Source organism: Salmo salar, chromosome 18 (genome assembly GCF_965601325.2).
Source record: "Salmo salar chromosome 18, fSalSal1, whole genome shotgun sequence".
In the NCBI taxonomy this organism is placed as follows: Eukaryota; Metazoa; Chordata; class Actinopteri; order Salmoniformes; family Salmonidae; genus Salmo; species Salmo salar.
In genome coordinates, this window is record NC_138308.1 from 47453730 (window position 1) to 47476438 (window position 22709).

At 41.8% G+C, this 22709-nt stretch overlaps 1 protein-coding gene across 2 annotated transcripts; it reads left to right on the forward strand.

The window, feature by feature from the left end:
• The first annotated feature begins 960 nt into the window (after positions 1-960).
• On the forward strand, positions 961-21163 carry LOC106577392 (ornithine aminotransferase, mitochondrial). Of its 2 annotated transcripts, none has more exons than XM_045701176.2 (10): positions 961-1135; positions 14082-14316; positions 14779-15003; positions 15584-15679; positions 16152-16279; positions 16568-16690; positions 17114-17242; positions 17530-17643; positions 19882-20026; positions 20542-21163. In XM_045701176.2, the coding sequence occupies exons 2-10, from the start codon at positions 14112-14114 to the stop codon at positions 20700-20702; spliced, it is 1326 nt and encodes a 441-aa protein (XP_045557132.1). In that variant the 5' UTR covers positions 961-1135; positions 14082-14111; the 3' UTR covers positions 20703-21163. The 2 variants fall into 2 exon arrangements, with proteins under 2 accessions (XP_045557132.1, XP_045557130.1); XM_045701174.2 differs by having other exon boundaries at positions 1008-1140.
• The last annotated feature ends 1546 nt before the right edge of the window (positions 21164-22709 follow it).

Genomic DNA, 22709 nt, shown 5'->3' on the forward strand with positions numbered 1-22709 from the left:
AAGGGACATCTACAATTTTTATGGTAATAGGGCTCTTGTGCAATCCTGATTAGTCACCTTCCTATAAACCTGATACCACTGTGTTTTGCTGAATGTCCCAGGGGCCCAGCTGCTGTTCAAACACACGTAGATTATGTTAGGTAACTCTTGCAGCTTCACTGGCTGTGTCAACATGTAGGGCTGGATATTGGTCAATTTCTGTCTTTGAAACAGCGAAGCCAGTTGATGAGTGAAAAAAAGAATCATATTGATCTTTAAAGATAACCAAAACATACATTTAATCGATTTGATATTATTTTTTTCAACATGCAAAATGAAGACAAAGCTATTCAAATCATGAACTTCACACCTTGACATGTTTCCCATTGATTATGATGAATAAAAAAAAAGAGATCACACTTGCTCTTCAAAAGAACATAATTTAAAAAGAAACAAACAGAAAAGCTTTTTTAAATACAACAAAATAGGAAACAAATAGGCAGTAGGCATGACGGTATTTATGCACAAATGAAAACGTAGAAATGTGAACCAACATCATCGCAGTGATTTGTTGATATTGCCTGAGCATATTGCCTATCCACTCAATCCAAAATGAGTTTATGTTATATAGATATGTTATATAGATATAGATATAATAGATAGATATAGATATGTTATATAGATATAGATATAATAGATAGATATAGATATAGATATGTTATATAGATATATATATAGATATATATATATATATATATCCACTCAATCCAAAATGAGTTTATGTTATATAGATATGTTATATAGATATAGATATAATAGATAGATATAGATATGTTATATAGATATAATAGATAGATATAGATATAATAGATAGATATAGCTATAATAGATAGATATAGATATAGAGCGACAACATCTGGGGCGGGTCAGGACAGTGAACCTAAAGCAGTTGACGCAGCTGAACTAGTTCACAACAGCGAACCTAAAGCAGTTGACGCAGCTGAACTAGTTCACAAAAAGCGAACCTAAAGCAGTTGACGCAGCTGAACTAGTTCACAACAGCGTTCGCTCCTGACTGAACACGGCCGCCGGGGGGATCTGACAAGTGGCTTTGAGGTTTTCTGGACATAAAAAAAAACACGTTATTTTTCAACAGGTAAGGTAATATTTTTTAAATGTCATTCGAGTGAAAGTACAAGTTAATTTTGAGTGATTAGTTAGCTAGCTTGGTGGCAGGAGTTTCTCCGGTTATACAGCTCTAGCAGGCGGGGTAGGTATCGGTTGCTAGGCGGCGTTTTAACACGTAACGTAGTTACAGCTAGTAGCTAGCTAAAGTGGCGTTTGCAATACCATTTGGTTTAGCTGACGAATTTAGTTAGTTAAAACTACAATTTACAACCCAAAATAAACCATATTTCGTCGATAGCGCACAAACTGGTGAAGTTGGCTAGCAAGTTAGCATGTCATAGCTAGCAACAGTAGCTAGCCACCTCGTAACAACAGCGGCTCAGGTAGCTTCATCCCGCAACTAACTATAAATGACCATTTATATTAGCTAACAATTTAGACTTTAACTTTTAATGTTACCGATGGCTATCTGTTACAGATGTCAGGAGTCAAAATTGTTAATATAAATGGTAATATTAAATGGAAAAATGAAGGATGAAGCTACCGCTCAGGTAATTTTCCATGAACTGTGACAGATAACTTTAGGGTTGGTTGGTGAGACGGGCAATTAGCTAAATTAGACTTGTTTTCATGCTAACTAGCTAGGATTAGTACTCTCTCTGTGTCAACAGGCTCGACCTGTTTTAATTTAAAAGACAGATGGTTGTTGACAGTGTTTTATTAATTAGTGAATTGGGAGATGCCGGAACACATAGTGAGAGCTAGAGCGGGGTGCTCTGAGGTGAGTTACCCGGAACGTGTGAAGGGGGAAAAAAGAAGGCTGACAACGTAGCAGCGCAGAGTGAACAGCCACGTCTCTTACTATCTATGGTGGTGAAATGGACAGCGCTCTCCAAGGTGCTGTTTAATCCATAGCAGTTTAGACGTCACAGCAGAACACCCGGTCATACATACGCATAGCCTATATGCCACTGATATGCCAATATACTGTAATATAGAGGTGGGGTTGACACAAGTCCTTATACTGCAACATTTTTAGACGTCACAGCAGAACACCCGCCATACGCATAGCCTATATGCCACTGATACGCCAATATACTGTAATATAGAGGTGGGGTTGACACAAGTCCTTACTTCTGATGGCACATTTTTAAAGCATCAATGTGTTGCAACATTTTTTTAGACGTCACAGCAGCACACCCGGTCATATGTAAACATACTCAACTGTGGTGCTTACAAGACCCGAATTTCATGTAATTTAATACATCGATGTAGCAGTATAACAAATATAGGAATATAATTTTAAAATAAAATAAATCAATGTAGGTTACAGCATAAATAGCTCAAGGAGACAGAGGCTGCTGCCTACCTACAGACTTGAAATCATTGGCCACTTTAATAAATGGAACACTAGTCACTTTAAGAATGTTTACATATCTGACATTACTCATCTCATATGTACAATTGAAGTCAGAAGTTTACATACACTTATGTTGGAGTCATTAAAACTCGTTTTTCAACCACTCCACAAATGTCTTGTTAACAAACCATAGTCTTGGCAAGTCAGTTAGGACATCTACTTTGTGCATGATACAAGTCATTTTTCCAACAATTGTTTACAGACAGATTATTTCACTTATAATTCACTGTATCACAATTCCAGTGGGTCAGAAGTTTACATACACATAGTTGACTGCCTTTAAACAGCTTGGAAAATTCCAGAAAATGATGTCATGGCTTTAGAAGCTTCTGAGGTGTATGCCTTGAAATACATCCACAGGTAAACCTCCAATTGACTCAAATGATGTCAATTAGCCGAAGAAGCTTCTTGAACTGTCAGGATTAGTAGCGCTGCTAGCCAGTAGGCCTACTAGCTAGTGGAGGTGGTGACGCTGAACTGTCAGGATTAGCAGCGCTGCTAGCCAGTAGGATTACTAGCTAGTGGAGGTGGTGATGTTGAAATGTCAGGATTAGCAGCGCTGCTAGCCAGTAGGATTACTAGCTAGTGGAGGTGGTGATGTTGAACTGTCAGGATTAGCAGCGCTGCTAGCCAGTATGACTACTAGCTAGTGGAGGTGGTGACGCTGAACTGTCAGGATTAGCAGCGCTGCTAGCCAGTAGGCCTACTAGCTAGTGGAGGTGGTGACGCTGAACTGTCAGGATTAACAGCGCTGCTAGCCAGTAGGCCTACTAGCTAGTGGAGGTGGTGACGCTGAACTGTCAGGATTAGCAGCGCTGCTAGCTAAGGCATCTCCATCAGGAGCAGTTTGCCCCATACTCCTCTCCAGCGCTGACTGTTCTCTGGCTCGTTTTCGGGTTCGATTCACCATTTTTCTCTGGATATTTGTACTTGGAAAAATGTCAACAAACTCGATTTTGCTTTTTCTTGTCCATTTTTTTAAAATTTGATTTTCCCAGATTTCAAATTCAGTAAGCCTAAGCAAGTCGTCTCCTATGTGAAGATGTCCCTACGTAAATCACTAGCTGACCACCAAGACCTGTGTCAAGATCAGTTACTTACCCCACAGGCCCTCCCCATAACCTCTATGTACAAATAAGAGAGCAGGTCTGGAATCAGTGTGTCAGGATAGGATGACTACACAGGATCCTTATGCTTTTACCTGATGGTTTTTCTGGGGGGGAAGGATAAATAACGAGTAGGCAACTTGATTTTAACTCTGTTTTTGTTAGAATGTATACAGTGAAACAATTAGTAAATCATGCCGCAATGGGTACCGGATCCGGGCAAGCGGGGACCGGATCCGGGCAAGCGGGGACCGGAATGAACAGTCAAAATCTGAGAGGTGCTGATCCTGCTCAAATGAAGCACTGGTTGTTGAACAAGTGATGGCTAAGAAGCCTTGCCAGACGAGTTGTTAAAACACTTCAAGAGAAAATCACTTAAACCAAACAATGTTATATTTTGATTATTCACCTGCCCTGAGCTAGCTATAACTGTGGGTTCATTACATTACACATAAGTCATTGGACAAAGGAGTCTTCTCTACGGCGGAGTTTTGTTAAGAGTCCCGACGCTCAATCTGAACGTTAACACTCGTTGCTTGCGGTACGGTTTTGGAAGCATAAGGACTTTATCTTTCATATCAGCCACAAATATTTTTCTAAAAACAAAATATTAAATTGATACACACCTTGTCAGGGTTAGTGTTCCCACAAGCCCATATCTGGCTCCAGGTCATCTACAAGTCTCTGCTAGGTAAACCCCCGCCTTATCTCAGTTGTAAATGAGAACTTGTTCTCAACTTGCCTAGCTGGTTAAATAAAGATAACATAAATATCTCCATGTTATAACACTTGGGTAGGAGCCTTGGGCCAGTAGCCAGTAAATGCATTTCTGGTGAGACTGATTGATAGGTAATTACAGCTTTTCGTAAGCTGTGAGGATAGATAATAGCAACATATAGGCATAGATACTGGGCCATGCTGCTGCTGCTGTGGTAGTCAGCTGACCTGAGGGATAGAGGGAGGTGAACTCTTGGTCGTATACATTAGTGCTTAACTGTAGCAAAAAACATTTTGCAACGGAAAAATAAAATTAGTTTTTCCCCATATTGGATAAGTTGAGTTAGTGAGTCCCTCCCTGTTTCAGTCTGTTTTCCTCTGTTTTGGTGCCTAGTGAATGACTGTGAACTCTGGTCTTGTGGTGGGTCACATGGCCTGTGAGTTGGCCTGGTCTTAATTTAGCTGTGGCTTGTGATGTACAGGGGGTGTGTTTGGGAGGTGGTGTCGCCACAACCTATCACCTTCTTCCATGACCAATTTGGACGGGGTGTGTTTTGGGAGGCGGTGCCGCCACAACCTATCACCTTCCATGACCAATTTGGACGGGCTAGAGTGGCAAATCAAACATTGTCTCATGGGACAGATATTAACCTTGATGGAACTGGCTCCTGACTGACTCACTTTGTTTACCGTCTGTACTAGAGGTCGACCGATTATGATTTTTACACGCCGATACCAATTATTGGAGGACCAAAAAAAGCCAGATTTTTAATTTAACATTTATTTATTTTTTTATAATTTATTTTATTTATATACATTTTATTTGTAATAATGACAATTACAACAATACTGAATGAACAACAAACACTTATTTTAACTTAATATAATACATAAACTCAATTTAGTCTCAAATAAATAATGAAACATGCTCAATTTGGTTTAAATAATGCAAAAAAAACAGTGTTGGAGAAGAAAGTAAAAGTGCAATATGTGCCATGTAAAAAAGCTAACGTTTAAGTTCCTTGCTCAGAACATGAGAACATATGAAAGCTGGTGGTTCCTTTTTAACATGAGTCTTCAATATTCCCAGTTAAGAAGTTTTAGGTTGTAGTTATTATAGGACTATTTCTCTCTATACCATTTGTATTTCATAGACCTTTTGACTATTGGATGTTTTTATAGGCGCTATAGTATTGCCAGCCTAATCTCTGGAGTTGATAGGCTTGAAGTCATAAACAGCTCAATGCTTGAAGCATTGCTAAGAGCTGCTGGATAACGCAGTAAAGTGCTGTTTGAATGCTTACGAGCCTGCTGCTGCCTACCACCGCTCAGTCAGACTGCTCTATTAAATATCAAATCATAGACTTAATTATATTAAACACACAGAAATACAAGCCTTAGGTCATTAATATGGTCAAATCCGGAAACTATAATTTCGAAAAAAAAACGTTTATTCTTTCGGTGATAAAATACGGAGCGGTTCCGTATTTGAAACGGATGGCAACCCTAAGTCTAAATATTGCTGTTACATTGCGCAACCTTCAATGTTATGTCATAATTATGTACAATTCAGGCTTCACACAGTTCGCAACTAGCCAGGCGGCCCAAACTGCTGCATATACCCTGACTCTGCTTGCACAAAACGCAAGAGAAGTGACACAATTTCTGGTACCACATTGATTATATGCAACACAGGACAAGCTAGTTAAACCATCAACCATGTGTAGTTAACTAGTAATTATGTTAAGATTTTTTTTTTTATGTGACGATCGTCGTAAGGAGTATACTAAGGTGCAGCATGTTGAGTGCTCATGATAAATATGTATTATTAACTCAGAACACTATACAAAAACAATAAACAAAGAAACACAAACGTCACGTTCTGCAGGCTTCACTGAGCAATACAAAAACAAGATCCCACAACACCAGGTGGGGGGGGAAAAAAACCCTACTTAAGTATGATCTCCAATTAGAGACGAGGACCAGCTGCCTCTAATTGGAGATCATCCCAAACAAACCCAACATAGAAATACAAAACATAGAAAAACGCCCTGACCAGTCTACCATAGAAAATAACAGCTTACCATGGTCAGGACGTGACATTTTATAAGATAAGTTTAATGCTAGCTAGCAATTTACCATGGCTCCTGGCTGCTGCCTGCACTCGCGTAACAGGTGGTCAGCCTGCCACGCAGTCTCCTCATGGATTGCAATATATAATCGGCGTCCAAAAATGCAGATTACAGATTGTTTTTGTTACGAAAACTTGAAATCGGTCAACTATGAATCGGTCAACCTCTAGTCTGTCGTAGTTGATTACTGATTACTCCATAGTGGTGTTGAGCTTCTGTCTCCATACTGGTCAATCCACGTGGATTTAGTTGTCCTGTAGAGGAAATATGTGATTAAAAAAATAAATAATAATTTGTAACTGGAAGTTTAACGCTTCAGTTCATTATCTAGTGAACAACAAGCTCTTAGAATTGGTCAAATGTTAATTGGTGTTTTTTATAGGTAAAGTTTGTCCCTATTTCTCAGCTAGGAAGTTTTGATAATATCATGAACAGCCACGTGTAAAGAGGTGTAACTTAGAGAGCCCTATAAAGACTTTCCAGTGTGTCGGTCAGACTCATTAAATGTGTAGTGTCACTTGATCATCTCATCTAGATCAATGAATCAGACTCCAGTCATGTGATTGCCTGTTCTCTTTAACTGCAGTGTAGTATCTCTCCTTCTATTGCAACATACCAACTCAGTCTAGCCTGCACTCTTTCACTTAGACCTTCCTGGACTCCTACGTTGTTTCCATAGCAATAGTGCTGCCAATCAGAGAGAGAAAAGGTCAGGAACAAGTGAACACTACAGTTCATTAAATAGTATGGGGTTAGTTGATGTGAACCCAGGGCATCCAGAGGTCAGGTCTTCTATTGTGTAGCTGTTTCTGAAAGAGAAGTGCAGCTCAGCATTTCCTGCCTGCTGAATAAACACTGAGTGGAGGTCACATACTGATGCCAGGCTGGCATATCATTATCACAGCATGTATCCACCACCCTTTGTGGCCAGGGTTGGATGAGGACAGGCTGGCATATCATTATCACAGCATGTATCCACCACCCTTTGTGGCCAGGGTTGGATGAGGACAGGCTGTACCCACCACCCTTTGTGGCCAGGGTTGGACGAGGACAGGCTGCACCCACCACCCTTTGTGGCCAGGTCAGTTTGTGAGTTCACCCCCTGATGGTTAAGGTCTGAATTAGGGGAGGGGGTGCTGATCTTGGATCTGTTCCTATGACCAATGTGATCACAGCTACCAGGAACTCCGTGTCCCATTGCCATTGTGAGACTTCTGTTTAAGGTTTTATGTTACTCTAGAACCTGGGTGATCTCTTGTTATCGTTAACTTGTGGGCTGTGTTCAGTAGGAACGAAACGGAATAAAACGGTCTGATACGGAGTGAAATGGGGAACTTTGTAGACTGTAGCAGACGTTCCAGTACATTTTCTTCTGTTTTGTGCCCAATGAACTAGGGATGTGACAAATGTAAAACAATTCTTAATATTATATTTTTAAAAAAAAATCATTTTAAATGTTTATTTTTTTAAATGACTTGAATTCACAATCCCAAAATGGTTCTGTGTATAACTACTAGGGGGCAGTGCAGTTCAATCTACCGCTGTCCTGGCAACCTACCTACCTACCGGTCCTCACTAGTTACCACAGCCACAAAGTCATGAAGCCTATTTCTACAATTTATCTTCTTAAAATGTGATTTGAAACCTAACCGTAACCACACTGATAACCTTATGCCTAACCTTAAAATAAGACCAAAAATATACTTTTTGTTTTCGTGATTTTTTTTATAATAAAGCCAGTTTTCACTTCTTGGCTGTGGTAACTAGTAGAACCCCTACTGCTGTCACCCACTCAGCAACGATGGTACTTACTGCTGTCCCCCGCCCACTCAGCAACGATGGTACTTACTGCTGTCCACCGCCCACTCAGCAACGATGGTACTTACTGCTGTCTCCACCCACTCAGCAACAATGGTACTTACTGCTGTCTCCACCCACTCAGCAACAATTGTACTTACTGCTGTCTCCGCCCACTCAGCAACAATGGTACTTACTGCTGTCCCCCGCCCACTCAGCAACGATGGTACTTACTGCTGTCCCCCGCCCACTCAGCAACGATGGTACTTACTGCTGTCCCCCGCCCACTCAGCAACGATGGTACTTACTGCTGTCCCCCGCCCACTCAGCAACGACAGTACTTACTGCTGTCCCCCGCCCACTCAGCAACGACGGTACTTACTGCTGTCCCCCAACCCACTCAGCAACGACGGTACTTACTGCTGTCCACCAACCCACTCAGCAACGACGGTACTTACTGCTGTCCACCGCCCACTCAGCAACGACGGTACTTACTGCTGTCCACCAACCCACTCAGCAACGACGGTACTTACTGCTGTCCACCGCCCACTCAGCAACGACGGTACTTACTGCTGTCCACCAACCCACTCAGCAACGACGGTACTTACTGCTGTCCACCGCCCACTCAGCAACGACAGTACTTACTGCTGTCCTGTACTGCCAGTCTAGCTCAATTCCAATTCGCCAATGTTTTGCGTTTCATCACCTTCTCATTTAACTTCTCAAAGTATTGCCATACAGGACTTCCCTGCTGGCTGTTCCCTTTTTTTTGTTGTTCAAACTGTTAACAACGATGACGTGCGGAGTGCTTTATATCTATGGCAAATCATTTGAAAGATGCATCTCTCCTTGTTGTATTTGTAAATGTTTTATTTGTCCCTTTATGATAATGATTGGGACCTGTTTTTAATGGTTGTTTTTGTAATAACTAAAAATTATTTCGGTATGGGATTGTTTTGTTTTTAAACGTTAACAATTACAAATTTGTTAAACGTGACCCCCTATAATGAACACACCTCCTATCTCCCTCCATGTGTAGACTTTAGCAGACGTCCCAGTCCATTTTCTTCTACTAGGAGGTGTATTCATTAGGCACCAAAAGGTAGAAAATGTCCTGGGACGTCTGCTAAAGTCTACACAGTGAAGGAGATAGGTGTATTTTTACTAAACTACAGGCCTGTGTTGATCCTCAGCACCTTATCCAAAGTTGAGAGATTTGTTTTTAATCAACTTGAGGGATACCTTCTGTAGAACAAACTTCTTTCTGTATTCCAATTCATTAGGAGACGTCCCAGTCCATTTTCTTCCGTTTGGTGCCTAATGAATACACCTCCTATCCCAAATGGTTTGTTTGAGTTGTGCATGATAACAGAGGACAACGTTTCCAATCGACTATGTTTAATAACCTGTTGGGGCTAGGGGGCAGTATTGAGAATTTTGAAAAAAATATGTGCCCATTTTTAATTGCCTCCTACACCAACTCAGAAGCTAGAATATGCATATTATTGTTCAGGTTTGGATAGAAAACACTCTGAATTTTCTAAAACTGTTTGAATGGTGTCTGAGTATAACAGAACTCGTATGGCAGTCAAAACCCTGAGACAAATTCTGACAGGAAGTGGATACCTGATGTGTTGAATTACCTTTAAGCCTATGCCATTGAAACACACGGGCTTATTAATCGTTAAGCACTTCCTATTGCTTCCACTAGATGTCACCAGCCTTTACAAAGTGGTTTGAATCTGCTACTGTGAGATCTGACCGAACAAGAGCCTTGGAACGGTGGTGGCCGATAAGACTCTGGCGCTCGAGTTCATGTTGGGTACTCTCGTTCCAATACGTTTTAAAAGAGAATGCAATCGTCCGCCTTGAATATTATTCATGTTCTGGTTGAAAAAGGCACTAATGATTTATGCTATACAACGTTTGACATGTTTGAACGAACGTAAATATTTTTTTCCCCCTCTTTCATGAAGACAAGTCCGACGGGCTTAGTTCATGTGCTAACGACACGGAGCTTTTTGGACATAAATTATGAGCTTTTTCGAACAAAACTACATTTGTTATGGACCTGGGATTCCTGGAAGTGACATCTGATGAAGAGAATCAAAGGTAATGGATTATTTACATAGTATTTTCGATTTTAGATCTCTCCAACATGGCGGTTAGTCTGTATCGCAAAGCGTCTTTTTCTGGGCGCAGTGCTCAGATTATTGCAAAGTGTGATTTCCCAGTAAGGTTATTTTTAAATCTGGCAATCCGGTTGCGTTCAAGAGATGTAAATCTATAATTCTTTGAATAACAATATAATATTTTACTAATGTTTTCGAATAGTAATTATTTAATTTGTTGTGTTGATTGACTGGCGGTTATTGGAGGGAAAAGATTTCCTCAACATCAACGCCATAGTAAAACGCTGTTTTTGGATATAAATATGAACTTGATAGAACAAAAAATTCATGTATTGTCTAACATAATGTCCTAGGAGTGTCATCTGATGGAGATTGTCAAAGGTTAGTGCATAATTTTAGCTGGTTTTCTGCTTTTGGTGACGCGTGTCTTTGCATTAACAAAACATTACACACAGTTATTTTCAATGTACTGTCCTAACATAATCTAACTTTATGCTTTCGCCGTAAAGCCTTTTTGAAATCGGACAACGTGGTTAGATTAAGGAGATGTTTATCTTTCAAAGGGTGTAAGATAGTTGTATGTTTGAGAAATTTGAATTATGACATTTAATTGTTTTCAAATTTGGCGCTCTTGATATTTCACCTGTTGTTGATAGGGTGTACCAGGGGTGGGACGCTTGCATCCCACATAGCCCAATGAGCACTAACAAAGCAACTGGGCTCTAACTTTCCTGCAAGATTAATAAAGGATAGTGCTTGTGTCACTGCTAAAATGATAACCCATATTGTAAGCCTTTTCTATTAGTAGTGGTAAATTTCCCAGGTGGTTCTGCAAGAGCAGTAAACATTTTTTTTACTAAACTACAGGCCTGTGTTGATCCTCAGCACCTTATCCAAAGTTGAGAGATTTGTTTTTAATCAACTTGAGGGATACCTTCTGTAGAACAAACTTCTTTCTGTATTCCAATCTGGCTTTAGAACAGCTAATTCCACTGATACTTGTGTTATCCACCTTTTTGACCACATTAAGCAGGAAAGTGAGAAGGGGGAACTAGACACTGTGGAACTTTTGACACTGTGGACCGACCAATGATATTCTCCTGATGAAACTGAAATGCATGGGTCTAAATGATGTAGCAGTGAATTGGTTTAGGTCTCATCTGACCAACAGAACAGAACAGATGTTCTGTCAGAGGCCTAAGAAATATCCCGTTGACTACCCCAGGGATCTGTTTTAGGGCCACTCTAATTTCTTATATACGTTAATGATCTGCCAGATGCAGTAAAGTGCAAACTCCTGATTTATGCTGATGATTCAGCCAAACTGGTATCAGGGAAGGATACAGTTTACTTAGAGGAGACCCTGAGTAAGGAATTTTATTTTTTAGAATTTTTTGAGATTGGTTGACTGATGACAAATTTGTCGCTATATTTGCGAAAAACAATCAATTTTGTTTGGAACAAAACGTAGATTGCTTAGGGCTAACAAGATAAAGGGTAAACTGTGCAGGCGAGGAGATTGAATCTAAAACAAGTAACTTATCTTGGTGTGTCCCTAGATCAATCCCTTCCTTTCTGGAGACCTGATTGCTGCAACAAAAAAAATAATCTAAAATGACGGAACAAATGTAATTGTTTTTATTGTAACACTATCCGGTATATGCTGAATGTCCCCCCCAGGACCCACATAATGTTATCTGGTATATGCTGAATGTCCCCCCCCCCCCCCCCCCCCAATAGGACCCACATAATGTTATCAGGTATATGCTGAATGTCCCTCCTAGGACCCACATAATGTTATCCGGTATATGCTGAATGTCCCCCCAGGACCCACATAATGTTATCCGGTATATGCTGAATGTCCCCCCAGGACCCACATAATGTTATCTGGTATATGCTGAATGTCGTCTCCCCCCCCCCCCCCCCCACTAGGACCTACATAAAAATATCTAAAATGACGGAACAAATTGAATTATTTTTATTGTAACACTATATATATATTTTAACATCAAAGTTAAGAAACTGCTTGTCTCAACCTTGATTCAGTGTCATTTTGATTATGCCTGCTCTGCTTGGTATAGTGGGCTATCAAAACAGCTGAACAAGATAATCCAGGTCATGCAAAATAGTGTTATCTGGTATATGCTGAATGTCCCCCCTAGGACCCACATAATGTTATCCGGTATATGCTGAATGTCCCCCCCCCCCCCCCCCCACTAGGACCCACATAATGTTATCTGGTATATGCTGAATGCCCGTCCCCCCCCCCCCCCCCCCACTAGGACCTACATAATGTTATCAGGTATATGCTGAATGTCCCCACTAGGACCCACATAATGTTATCAGGTATATGCTGAATAAGACCTACATAGGAGTACAGGAGTTCTGGGAGGTGGGCTTGTTGCCTTTGGAGACCAGAGTGGATCAACTTAAACTTCATTATATGTTTGACATCTTAAATGATCGTTCCCCAGGTTATATGGAAAAACCACATTGATATGGTCTATAACCAACACCGTTACAATACCAGAGTCAGTGTTTATGTCTTGTAAAATCCCAAGTGTAAACAGTACCGCGAGGAGCACGTTTTTCTATACAGGCATTTGTCTATGGAATAACCTCCCCTTGGAGATCAAGCAAAGGAAAACAGTAGAAATGGCTTTAAAAGCTTTTCATTTGGACAAGGTTGTCTAAGAGAAACCATCCCACTGCCCCTTCTGCCCCCTACTGCTGGTCAGGTGTATCTATGTGAATAATGGGTAAGATGTGCAATGAAAAAAAAATATATATATATATATATGTATATATATGCGATCGATGAAAGGGGACCAAAGAGCAGCGTGTTGAGTGCTCATCTTCTTTTTATTAAAGTAAAGTGAACACTTAAACAAAAAATAACAAAATGACACACGACAGTTCCGTAAGGTAACATTGACTATACGAAAAAACAACCACCCACAACCCACAGGAAAAAAAAACAGGCTGCCTAAGTATGGCTTCCAATCAGAGACAACGAAAGACACTTGCCTCTGATTGGAAACCATAATCGGCCACACATAGAAAATGAACATAGAAAATGAAAACTAGAACAAATCCCCATGAAACAAACCAACCCCAAAACAAATCAAATCAAATGTATTTATATAGCCCTTCTTACATCAGCTGATATCTCAAAGTGCAAAGTGCTGTACAGAAACCCAGCCTAAAACCCCAAACAGCAAGCAATGCATGTGTAGAAGCACACAAAACACACAAAAACAACACGCCCTGACCATACTACAATGACAAATGACCCCTTTACTGGTCAGGACGTGACAATATATATATTTTTTTAAGGTCAAAATTAGATTTTTAAGGTTAGGGAGAAGTACAGTGACTAGTGCCACTTTTTGATGTCAATATAAATGAATGTATTTATGGTTGTTTGTCATTTTGTCTTCTCTTTTTTTAAATCATTATATTTGTTATTGTTTTCCACTTTGGAAACGAGCGTTTTAAATAATACTTTCAAGTGATATCCTCTGGGTCCACATTTTGTTCTATATGTCTGTTAACCAAAATAAATGAAATCCCTCCCTGTGTTGACTGTAGCAGACCTACTTGTTTCAGTCCATTTTCTTCTGTTTGGTGCCTAATGAACACACCTGTCTCTCTGTCTCTCTGTCTGCAGACTGTAGAAGATATTAATCCAATTACAAAGATGATTTCCAAACTGAGCCACAGCCTGAGGAGCGCTGCCCCGGCCCTGACCAGAGCTGTCCACTCTGGGACGCGTCCTGCCTCTACCGCTGCCTCCAAACAGAAGATAGACCAACCGCTCACCGCTGAGGAGGTGTATGCCAGAGAGGAGAAGTATGGAGCACACAACTACCACCCACTTCCTGTGGCGCTGGAGAAGGGAAAGGGTGAGTGAGCCCACAGAGATCCTGTGTTAAAAGGTGGACTATGTGTCGGGGCGTTAAAGGTAGACTGCGTTATGGCTTTGCCACGAACAGCACTGCAGTTATTGTGATCATTGCTCTCAAACGCACTCGTACAGAGTATCTGCGCATGTGTTCTAGTACCTGACAGACTAACGTCCTGTCTACTGTACATCAAGCTGCCTCAGGCTCCTGCCCTATGGGCCGTTCTGGTTTGGGACAAGGCCTGACAGACTAACGTCCTGTCTACTGTACATCAAGCTGCCTCATGCTCCTGCCCTATGGGCCGTTCTGGTTTGGGACAAGGCCTGACAGACTAACGTCCTGTCTACTGTACATCAAGCTGCCTCATGCTCCTGCCCTATGGGCCGTTCTGGTTCGGGACAAGGCTTGATTCCAGTAGCTGTTCCCAACCCCCCCCTCTGCTCTGTCTCGTCTCCTCCCCAGGTCTGTATTTGTGGGACGTGGAGGGCAACAGATACTATGACTTCCTGAGCGCCTACAGTGCAGTGAACCAGGGCCACTGCCACCCCAAGATCATCGCTGCTCTGAACGCCCAGGCCTCCAAGCTCACCTTGACCTCCCGGGCCTTCTACAACGACATCCTGGGGGCCTACGAGGAGTACATCACCACTCTGTTTGGATACGACAAAGTACTGCCCATGAACACAGGTTAGGAGGTCTGATATGTACTGCCCGTGAACACAGGTTAGGAGGCCTGATCAGACCTGCCCGTGAACACAGGTTAGGAGGCCTGATCAGACCTGCCCGTGAACACAGGTTAGGAGGCCTGATCAGACCTGCCCGTGAACACAGGTTAGGAGGCCTGATCAGACCTGCCCGTGAACACAGGTTAGGAGGCCTGATCAGACCTGCCCGTGAACACAGGTTAGGAGGCCTGATCAGACCTGCCCGTGAACACAGGTTAGGAGGCCTGATCAGACCTGCCCGTGAACACAGGTTAGGAGGCCTGATCAGACCTGCCCGTGAACACAGGTTAGGAGGCCTGATATGTACTGCCCGTGAACACAGGTTAGGAGGCCTGATATCTGGTGTTCAGGACCAGTTCCATGACACAACATGACTTCCAGTGCGTCCTGAGAACAACATCTCTCCCCTCGACAAGGTGTGGAGGATGGAGAGACTGCTCACTAGCTGTCTGACATCTGCTGTGGCGGTCCGTGGTATACAACATGTCAATTCTAACTATAGTAGTGACGTAACTAATGTTCTTTCCCTTTTTGTGGACCAGGTGTGGAGGGCGGCGAGACGGCCTGTAAGCTGGCCCGTAAGTGGTCCTACACCATGAAGGGCGTTCCCAAGAATCAGGCGAAAATTATCTTTGCAAGTAAGTCAATATACAGCACCTTTTTTTTGGTTTCCCATCATATCCTGAGATACAGGGTGTTTGTCCCTGTCTATTCTACCTGTAGATTCCTGTAATACACTTTTTCTAGTGCAGTACAATCATTGCTACGGTGGTGCCATAGGGCTTGAACCCCGCCATGGCTGCTTGCAGCTAGATTTGTTAAAATGTTATTGAATTCCATATTTCCTGTAATCGTATTCGAGTTCATTTAGTTCCCTAACGTGGCAGAATGCATTGGAACTCTGACTTGTGTGATGAACACCATAGAAGAAGGATAGGAGGTCTGATATGACCTGAAATGTGTGATGAACACCATAGAAGAAAGGATAGGAGGTCTGATATGTACTGCCCATGAACACAGGTTAGGAGGCCTGATAAGACCTGAATTGTGTGATGAACACCATAGAAGAAAGGATACTAATTGTAACGTGGCTAACCTTCTCCTCTGTAGACGGTAACTTCTGGGGACGAACCATGGCGGCCATCTCTAGCTCTACAGATCCTAGCAGTTACGAGGGCTTCGGTCCCTTCATGCCCGGCTTTGGGCTCATCCCTTACAACGATATCCCTGCTCTGGAGGTACGGGACTGACGTGACTATACCTTCTATAATACTGAACCTTAATGTTACTACTCTACAGGCCAAGTTTCCTGGAGCCAGATCAGGCCTAGTCCTGTTTGAAGGATGCTTAGTCCAGACAAAGTCTAGGTCTGGGGAAATTGTCCTTTCTTCTATATTTTACATATATATATGTGTGTGTGTATGTATGTATGGGAGTGTCTCCAGCCCTTGTAAATCCATTGATGAGATGATCATGGGTAACTTGTTATGTGTTTATCACTGACTGTGTGCTGCTGGTTGTTCCAGAAAGCTCTACAGGACCCGAACGTAGCAGCCTTCATGGTGGAGCCCATCCAGGGAGAGGCTGGTGTGGTAGTTCCTGATGCTGGGTACCTCACTACTGTCAGACAGCTCTGCACTCAGAACAACGTGAGTACCAGACGTTTCAGCGTTAACACACAAACACACACATTGTACTGTTAAGCCTTGAGAATCAACGGTTGATCTTTTGTCTTTGGAAACTGACATTTTCTCCCCCCACACTTTTGGTTGATTGTTCCATCTGTCCATTTTTTTTTTTTTTTGTAAAATAAAATACTGATATAGCTTTTTCCTTGTAACTGTGCTTCCTTGTGCTTGGGTCTAGAGACCAGGTTATTATAAATCACTTTGTGGCAACTGTTGATTTGTTTTAAAAAGAGCTTTATAAATGAAATGTGATTGATATTTCCTACTGCATGGTGTTTAGGTGCTGTTCATAGCCGATGAGGTGCAGACTGGACTGGCGCTGTCTGTAGTGTAGAGATCCAGTCATACATAGACTCTACTAATATCTCTCCGTTCCATGTCCAGGTGCTGTTCATTGCTGATGAGGTGCAGACTGGACTGGCCCGTACGGGTAGACGGCTGGCCGTGGACCATGAGGAAGTACGGCCGGACATCGTGATCCTAGGAAAGGCTCTGTCAGGAGGAGTCTACCCTGTGAGTAACACAACGCTGTTACACTACTTTCTCTGCCATGTTGTACTCCTCATTTGATTTACTGAATGAAAAATGCAGTCTAATAATTTAGTATGGGATGGGTCGCATCAATACATGAATATTCATTGTTTAATTCACTTCCTTTTGTGACTGACTCTCTGCTTATTCAGCATGTTGGGACTGATGGGACTGGGTCATGTTGGGACTGATGGGACTGGGTCATGTTGGGACTGGGTCATGTTGGGACTGGGTCATGTCAGTCTCTGATATAAACCTTGTCCTGCCAGGTATCTGCGGTGCTGTGTGATGATGAGGTGATGCTGACCATCAAGCCTGGAGAGCACGGCTCTACCTACGGTGGAAACCCTCTGGCCTGTGGCGTTGCCATGGCAGCTCTAGAGGTAAGTGGTAGCTAGCTTTTATTTACTTAGTTAGCTAGTTAGTTATTTGGCTATGGACAGATTCAGCTAGCTAGTTAGTTAGCTAGCTAGTTATTTGGCTATGGACAGATTCAGTTAGTTATTTGGCTATGGACAGATTCAGTTAGTTATTTGGCTATGGACAGATTCAGTTAGTTATTTGGCTATGGACAGATTCAGTTAGTTATTTGGCTATGGACAGATTCAGTTAGTTAGTTAACTAGTTATTTGGCTATGGACAGATTCAGCTAGTTAGTTAACTAGTTATTTGGCTATGGACAGATTCAGCTAGTTAGTTGGCTATGGACAGATTCAGCTAGTTAGTTGGCTATGGACAGATTCAGCTAGTTAGTTGGCTATGGACAGATTCAGCTAGTTAGTTAGTTGGCTATGGACAGATTCAGCTAGTTAGTTAGTTGGCTATGGACAGATTCAGCTAGTTAGTTAGTTGGCTATGGACAGATTCAGCTAGTTAGTTAGTTGGCTATGGACAGATTCAGCTAGTTAGTTATTTGGCTATGGACAGATTCAGCTAGTTAGCTAGCTAGTTATTTGGCTATGGACAGATTCAGCTATCCATCAGTCCAGGCAGTCATGTACACTGCATGGCCAGAAGTATGTGGACGCCCCTTCAAATTAGTCGATTCAGCTATTTCAGCCACACCCGTTGCTGACAGGTGTATAAAATCGAGCATACAGCCATGTAATCTCCATAGACGAGCATTGGCAGTAGAATGGCCTTACTGAAGAGCTCAGTGACTTTCAATGTGGCACTGTCATAGGAGCAACAACGGCTCAGCCGCGAAGTGGTAGGCCACACAAGCTCACAGAACAGGACCGCCGAGTGCTGAAGCGCGTAAAAAATCGTTTGTCCTCGGTTGCAACACTCACTACTGAGTTCCAAACTGCCTCTGGAAGCCACATGACAAGCACTGTTTGCCGGGAGCTTGATGAAATGGGTTTCCATGGCCGAGCAGCTACACACAAGGCTTAGATCACCATACGCAATGCCAATCACGCTTCAACATTGGCAGTCCGATAGACAAATCTGGCGGATGGCGGATGCCAGGAGAACGCTACCTGCCCCAATGCATCGTGCCAACTGTAAAGTTTGGTGGAGGTGGAATAATGGTCTGGGACTGTTTTTCATGGTTCGGGCCCCTTAGTTCCATTAAAGGGATCTCTTAACGCTACAGCATACAATGATGTTCTAGACAATTCTGTGCTTTGTGGAAACAGTTTGGAGAAGGCCCTTTCCTCGTTTCAGCATTATAATGCCCCCGTGCAGAAAGTGAGGTCCATACAGGAATGGTTTGTCGAGGCAGGTGTGGAAGAACTTGACTGGCCTGCACAGAGTCCTGACCTCAACTCCATCAAACAAGTTTGGGATGAATTGGAACACCGACTGCGAGCCAGGCCTAATTGCCCAACATCAGTGTCCGACCTCACTAATGCAAAGTCCCCGTAGCAATGTTCCAACATCTAGTGGAAAGCCTTCCCAGAAGAGTGGAGACTGTTATAGTGGCAGAGGGGGGACCAACTCCATATTAATGCCCAGGATTTTGGTTTGAGATTTTGGACCAGAATGTAGTGTCTCATTCATTCCCTCAAGCAGTCAAGTCATCGTATCTGTATCTGACTAGCTGGTTTAGTAAGACGGGATACTCCCCAGAGCAACAGACAGCTGAGAGTACTTCATTGCAGTGAGTGGGACCATCCTATCTGCTCTGAACACAGAACTTGGGCTCCTATCTCCTGAGTGATTGCTAACAGACCGCGGTCAACCGCCGCTTTCACACGAAGTGATCTCTCATTAAACCCTTCAGTATGGACTAAGATATACTGGTGTACACAACTATCAATGAGATTTGTTGGCTGCGCATGGTACTGTTTATTGTGTTGTGCGTACACTAGTTCACTGTGTTGGGTCACTGGATATGTAGTTAACAAAGTACTGGCTGCAATAGAACCCTTTAAATCAAATCAAAGTTTGTCACGTGAGCCGAATACAACAGGTGTAGACCTTACAGTAAAATACTTACTTACAGGCTCTAACCAGTAGTGCAAAAAAGGTATTGGGTGAACAATGGGTAAGTAAAGAAATAAAAACAACAGTAAAAAGAGTGAAAAACAGTAGCGAGGCTACATACAGACACCGGTTAGTCAGGCTGATTTGAGGTGGTAACAGACCTCCTAACAGTATGTTGTCCTCTCTGACAGGTTCTGGAGGAAGAGAAGCTGGCGGAGAACGCTGAGAAGATGGGCCAGTTGCTGAGGTCAGAACTGTCAAAGCTTCCTAAAGAGATTGTCCCCATCGTCCGGGGAAAGGGCCTCCTCAATGCCATCGTCATCAAAGAGACTAAAGGTATGGCTGTATCTGATGTGAAATCACTTAGATTTGCAAACATTTCTCTCCGCCACATGGCAAAATTAGTAGAATTGCAGGAAACTTGTTATAATAATGATATCTCACTGACCTGTTGCATGTCTCCACTAACTAACTTAACGCTCTTAAAGAGACGGTGTATCATTTTCTGTAATGCATCTCAATAGGTAGTGCTTTTACACAATGTAAAAACCTAATATTCCAAATGACGTTGTCATTTTAATGTCAGATGTTTTAGATCAACAGTTTAGCTTTTTATACTAAACAAATGTATTTACACAACATGAGCTTCAAATTGGCTATATTGCAATCAATTTAAATATCATAGAGATATATATCTATCTGGTGCTCCTAAATTTGATGTTGTGCTCCTCACTTTTAACAAGAAATTGTTCTAGAGCCCTGCTTGGGTTTTGTAATTGTTTCTCTGTAGGCTGAAGCTTTGACCCCTGACGTGTGTGTGTGTGTGTGCGCTCACACTTCTTCCCCCTCAGACTATGATGCCTGGAGAGTGTGCATCCGTCTCCGTGACAACGGACTGTTGGCCAAGCCCACCCACGGTGACATCATCCGTCTGGCCCCTCCCCTCATCATTAAAGACCACGAGGTCAGAGAGTGTGCTGACATCATCCAGAGAACCATCATGTCCTTCTAGAACTCCTTCTAGAACCACCTAGAACTTATCCTAGAACACTGGAACCAACAAAGCAACTATCATCTGCTGTGAACTATCATCTATTGGAATGTGTTACTAATTCTAAACATTTAGCAAATGCATGTTATTGTATTGTAAGCAGTACTCTCTTTTAAGTTAATTTACTGTGAAAATGTATGTGGAGAATACATTTTTTTTCACAGTACTGCTATTTTGTAGTAATGTCAATCTAAGCATCATCCAAGCTGAAGGTTTTCTCTTCTGAAGTGCTGGGACTGAAAAGGGTTACAGGGTTATTACACTGCTGCGCCAAAGCACCTTGGGGTGACCCTAAACCCAGGGATGTTTTTAACTCTTGCATCTGCTTAGTTGGGAGACGGTTGAGATACTGATTTTAATTTTGTTGTTAATTCTGGCAACTACTACTGCAGCAAAGCTATATTAAAAAAAAAAAAATGTAATGTGCTTAAACAACTTTTTCACTGTCTAAAACGGAGCATTGTTTTACAAACAAAGAAACATAAATTACTTTAACATTTAAATAATTGTATTTGCTTGTTGGTGAAATGAGCAAAAAAAAAAGTTTTTACTGAAAGACACAGGTATAACCAATAAGGATATTTTAAGTATTTAAAAGGAAATATTTTAATACCACTATAACTCAGTGAAAGAATTGAACTGCTGTTCTGTTCTGTTACTACCCTATAGGCCCTGGTATAAAGTAGTGCACTACTACCCTATTAGGCCCTGGTCTAAAGTAGTGCACTACTACCCTATTAGGCCCTGGTCTAAAGTAGTGCACTACTACCCTATTAGGCCCTGGTCTAAAGTAGTGCACTACTAAGGAAATAGGGTGCCATTTCAGAGATGACCTCTAATTAAGCAATGAGGCCCGAGGAGGTGTGGTATATGGCCAATATACCACGGCTAAGGGCTGTGCTTAAGCACGATGCAACGCGGCCCTTATCCGTGGTATATTGGCCATATATCACAAACCCCCGAGGTGCCTTATTGCCGTTATAAACTGGTTACCAACGTAATTAGAGCAGTAAAAATAAATGTTTTATCATACCCGTGGTATACGGGTCTGATATACCACGGCTTTCAGCCAATCAGCATTTTAATGCTCGATCCATCCCGTTTTTTTATAATTTGTGATATATTATACTTCCTCCAGCGACAATGCGTTTATGAGTGACATCGTTTAGGAGTCATCTGTTCCTCTGCTAAGATCCGTTCGGTCAGGGGCCTCTTCAGTATTAATCTGTACACTCTGTGGCTGCCTCTCAAATGGTTCTCTATGGGAGCTGGGCAACTATTGCATCAATGTAGGAAATACGGGACCATTTAAAATGCATCCCAGTGTTTGTTGGAAACTTGCTAAAGAGAGGACAATATTTTAAAAACCAACTGGAAACTGTTGCTGGCTGAATATAATGTTGGATTCTATTGCAATACAAATATTTTAAGTTGTTACATAAAATGTTCATAATAATAAATAGCTGGTGTCTTATTCTGATGTCCTGTCAATTCTTAATTTTTTTTTATTTTTTTATTCACTTTATCTAGTTGTGGCAATTTTAAGATCTAGAATTATTGAAGTAGAAGGTTCCCAGTCTATAACAGCTTGATTTGGTTTAAACCTCATTTGGTCTCGTTTAACGATGAGACAATTACCAATAGGAAACAACAGTTTAATTATCCTCTGTTAAATACACTCACATAATCATTAAGAGGACATTCTAAGGCTCATTACAAACCACAAACTGGTCTATTACCAGTAATCTAATTACAATGTTCAGTCGCGCATAAATCAAGTTTATGAAATAGTTTTATAAATCACTAAATATCAAGTCTTACCACTAGGTTGTGATGTGTTCCTATGCTGTGGTCCTCACTAGTTATCACAGCCACAAAGTAATTATGGCTAAACCCTGTCTTCTACAATTTAATCTACTTAAAATCTGTTTTTAATCCTAACCACACTGCTAATATTATTGCCTAAAC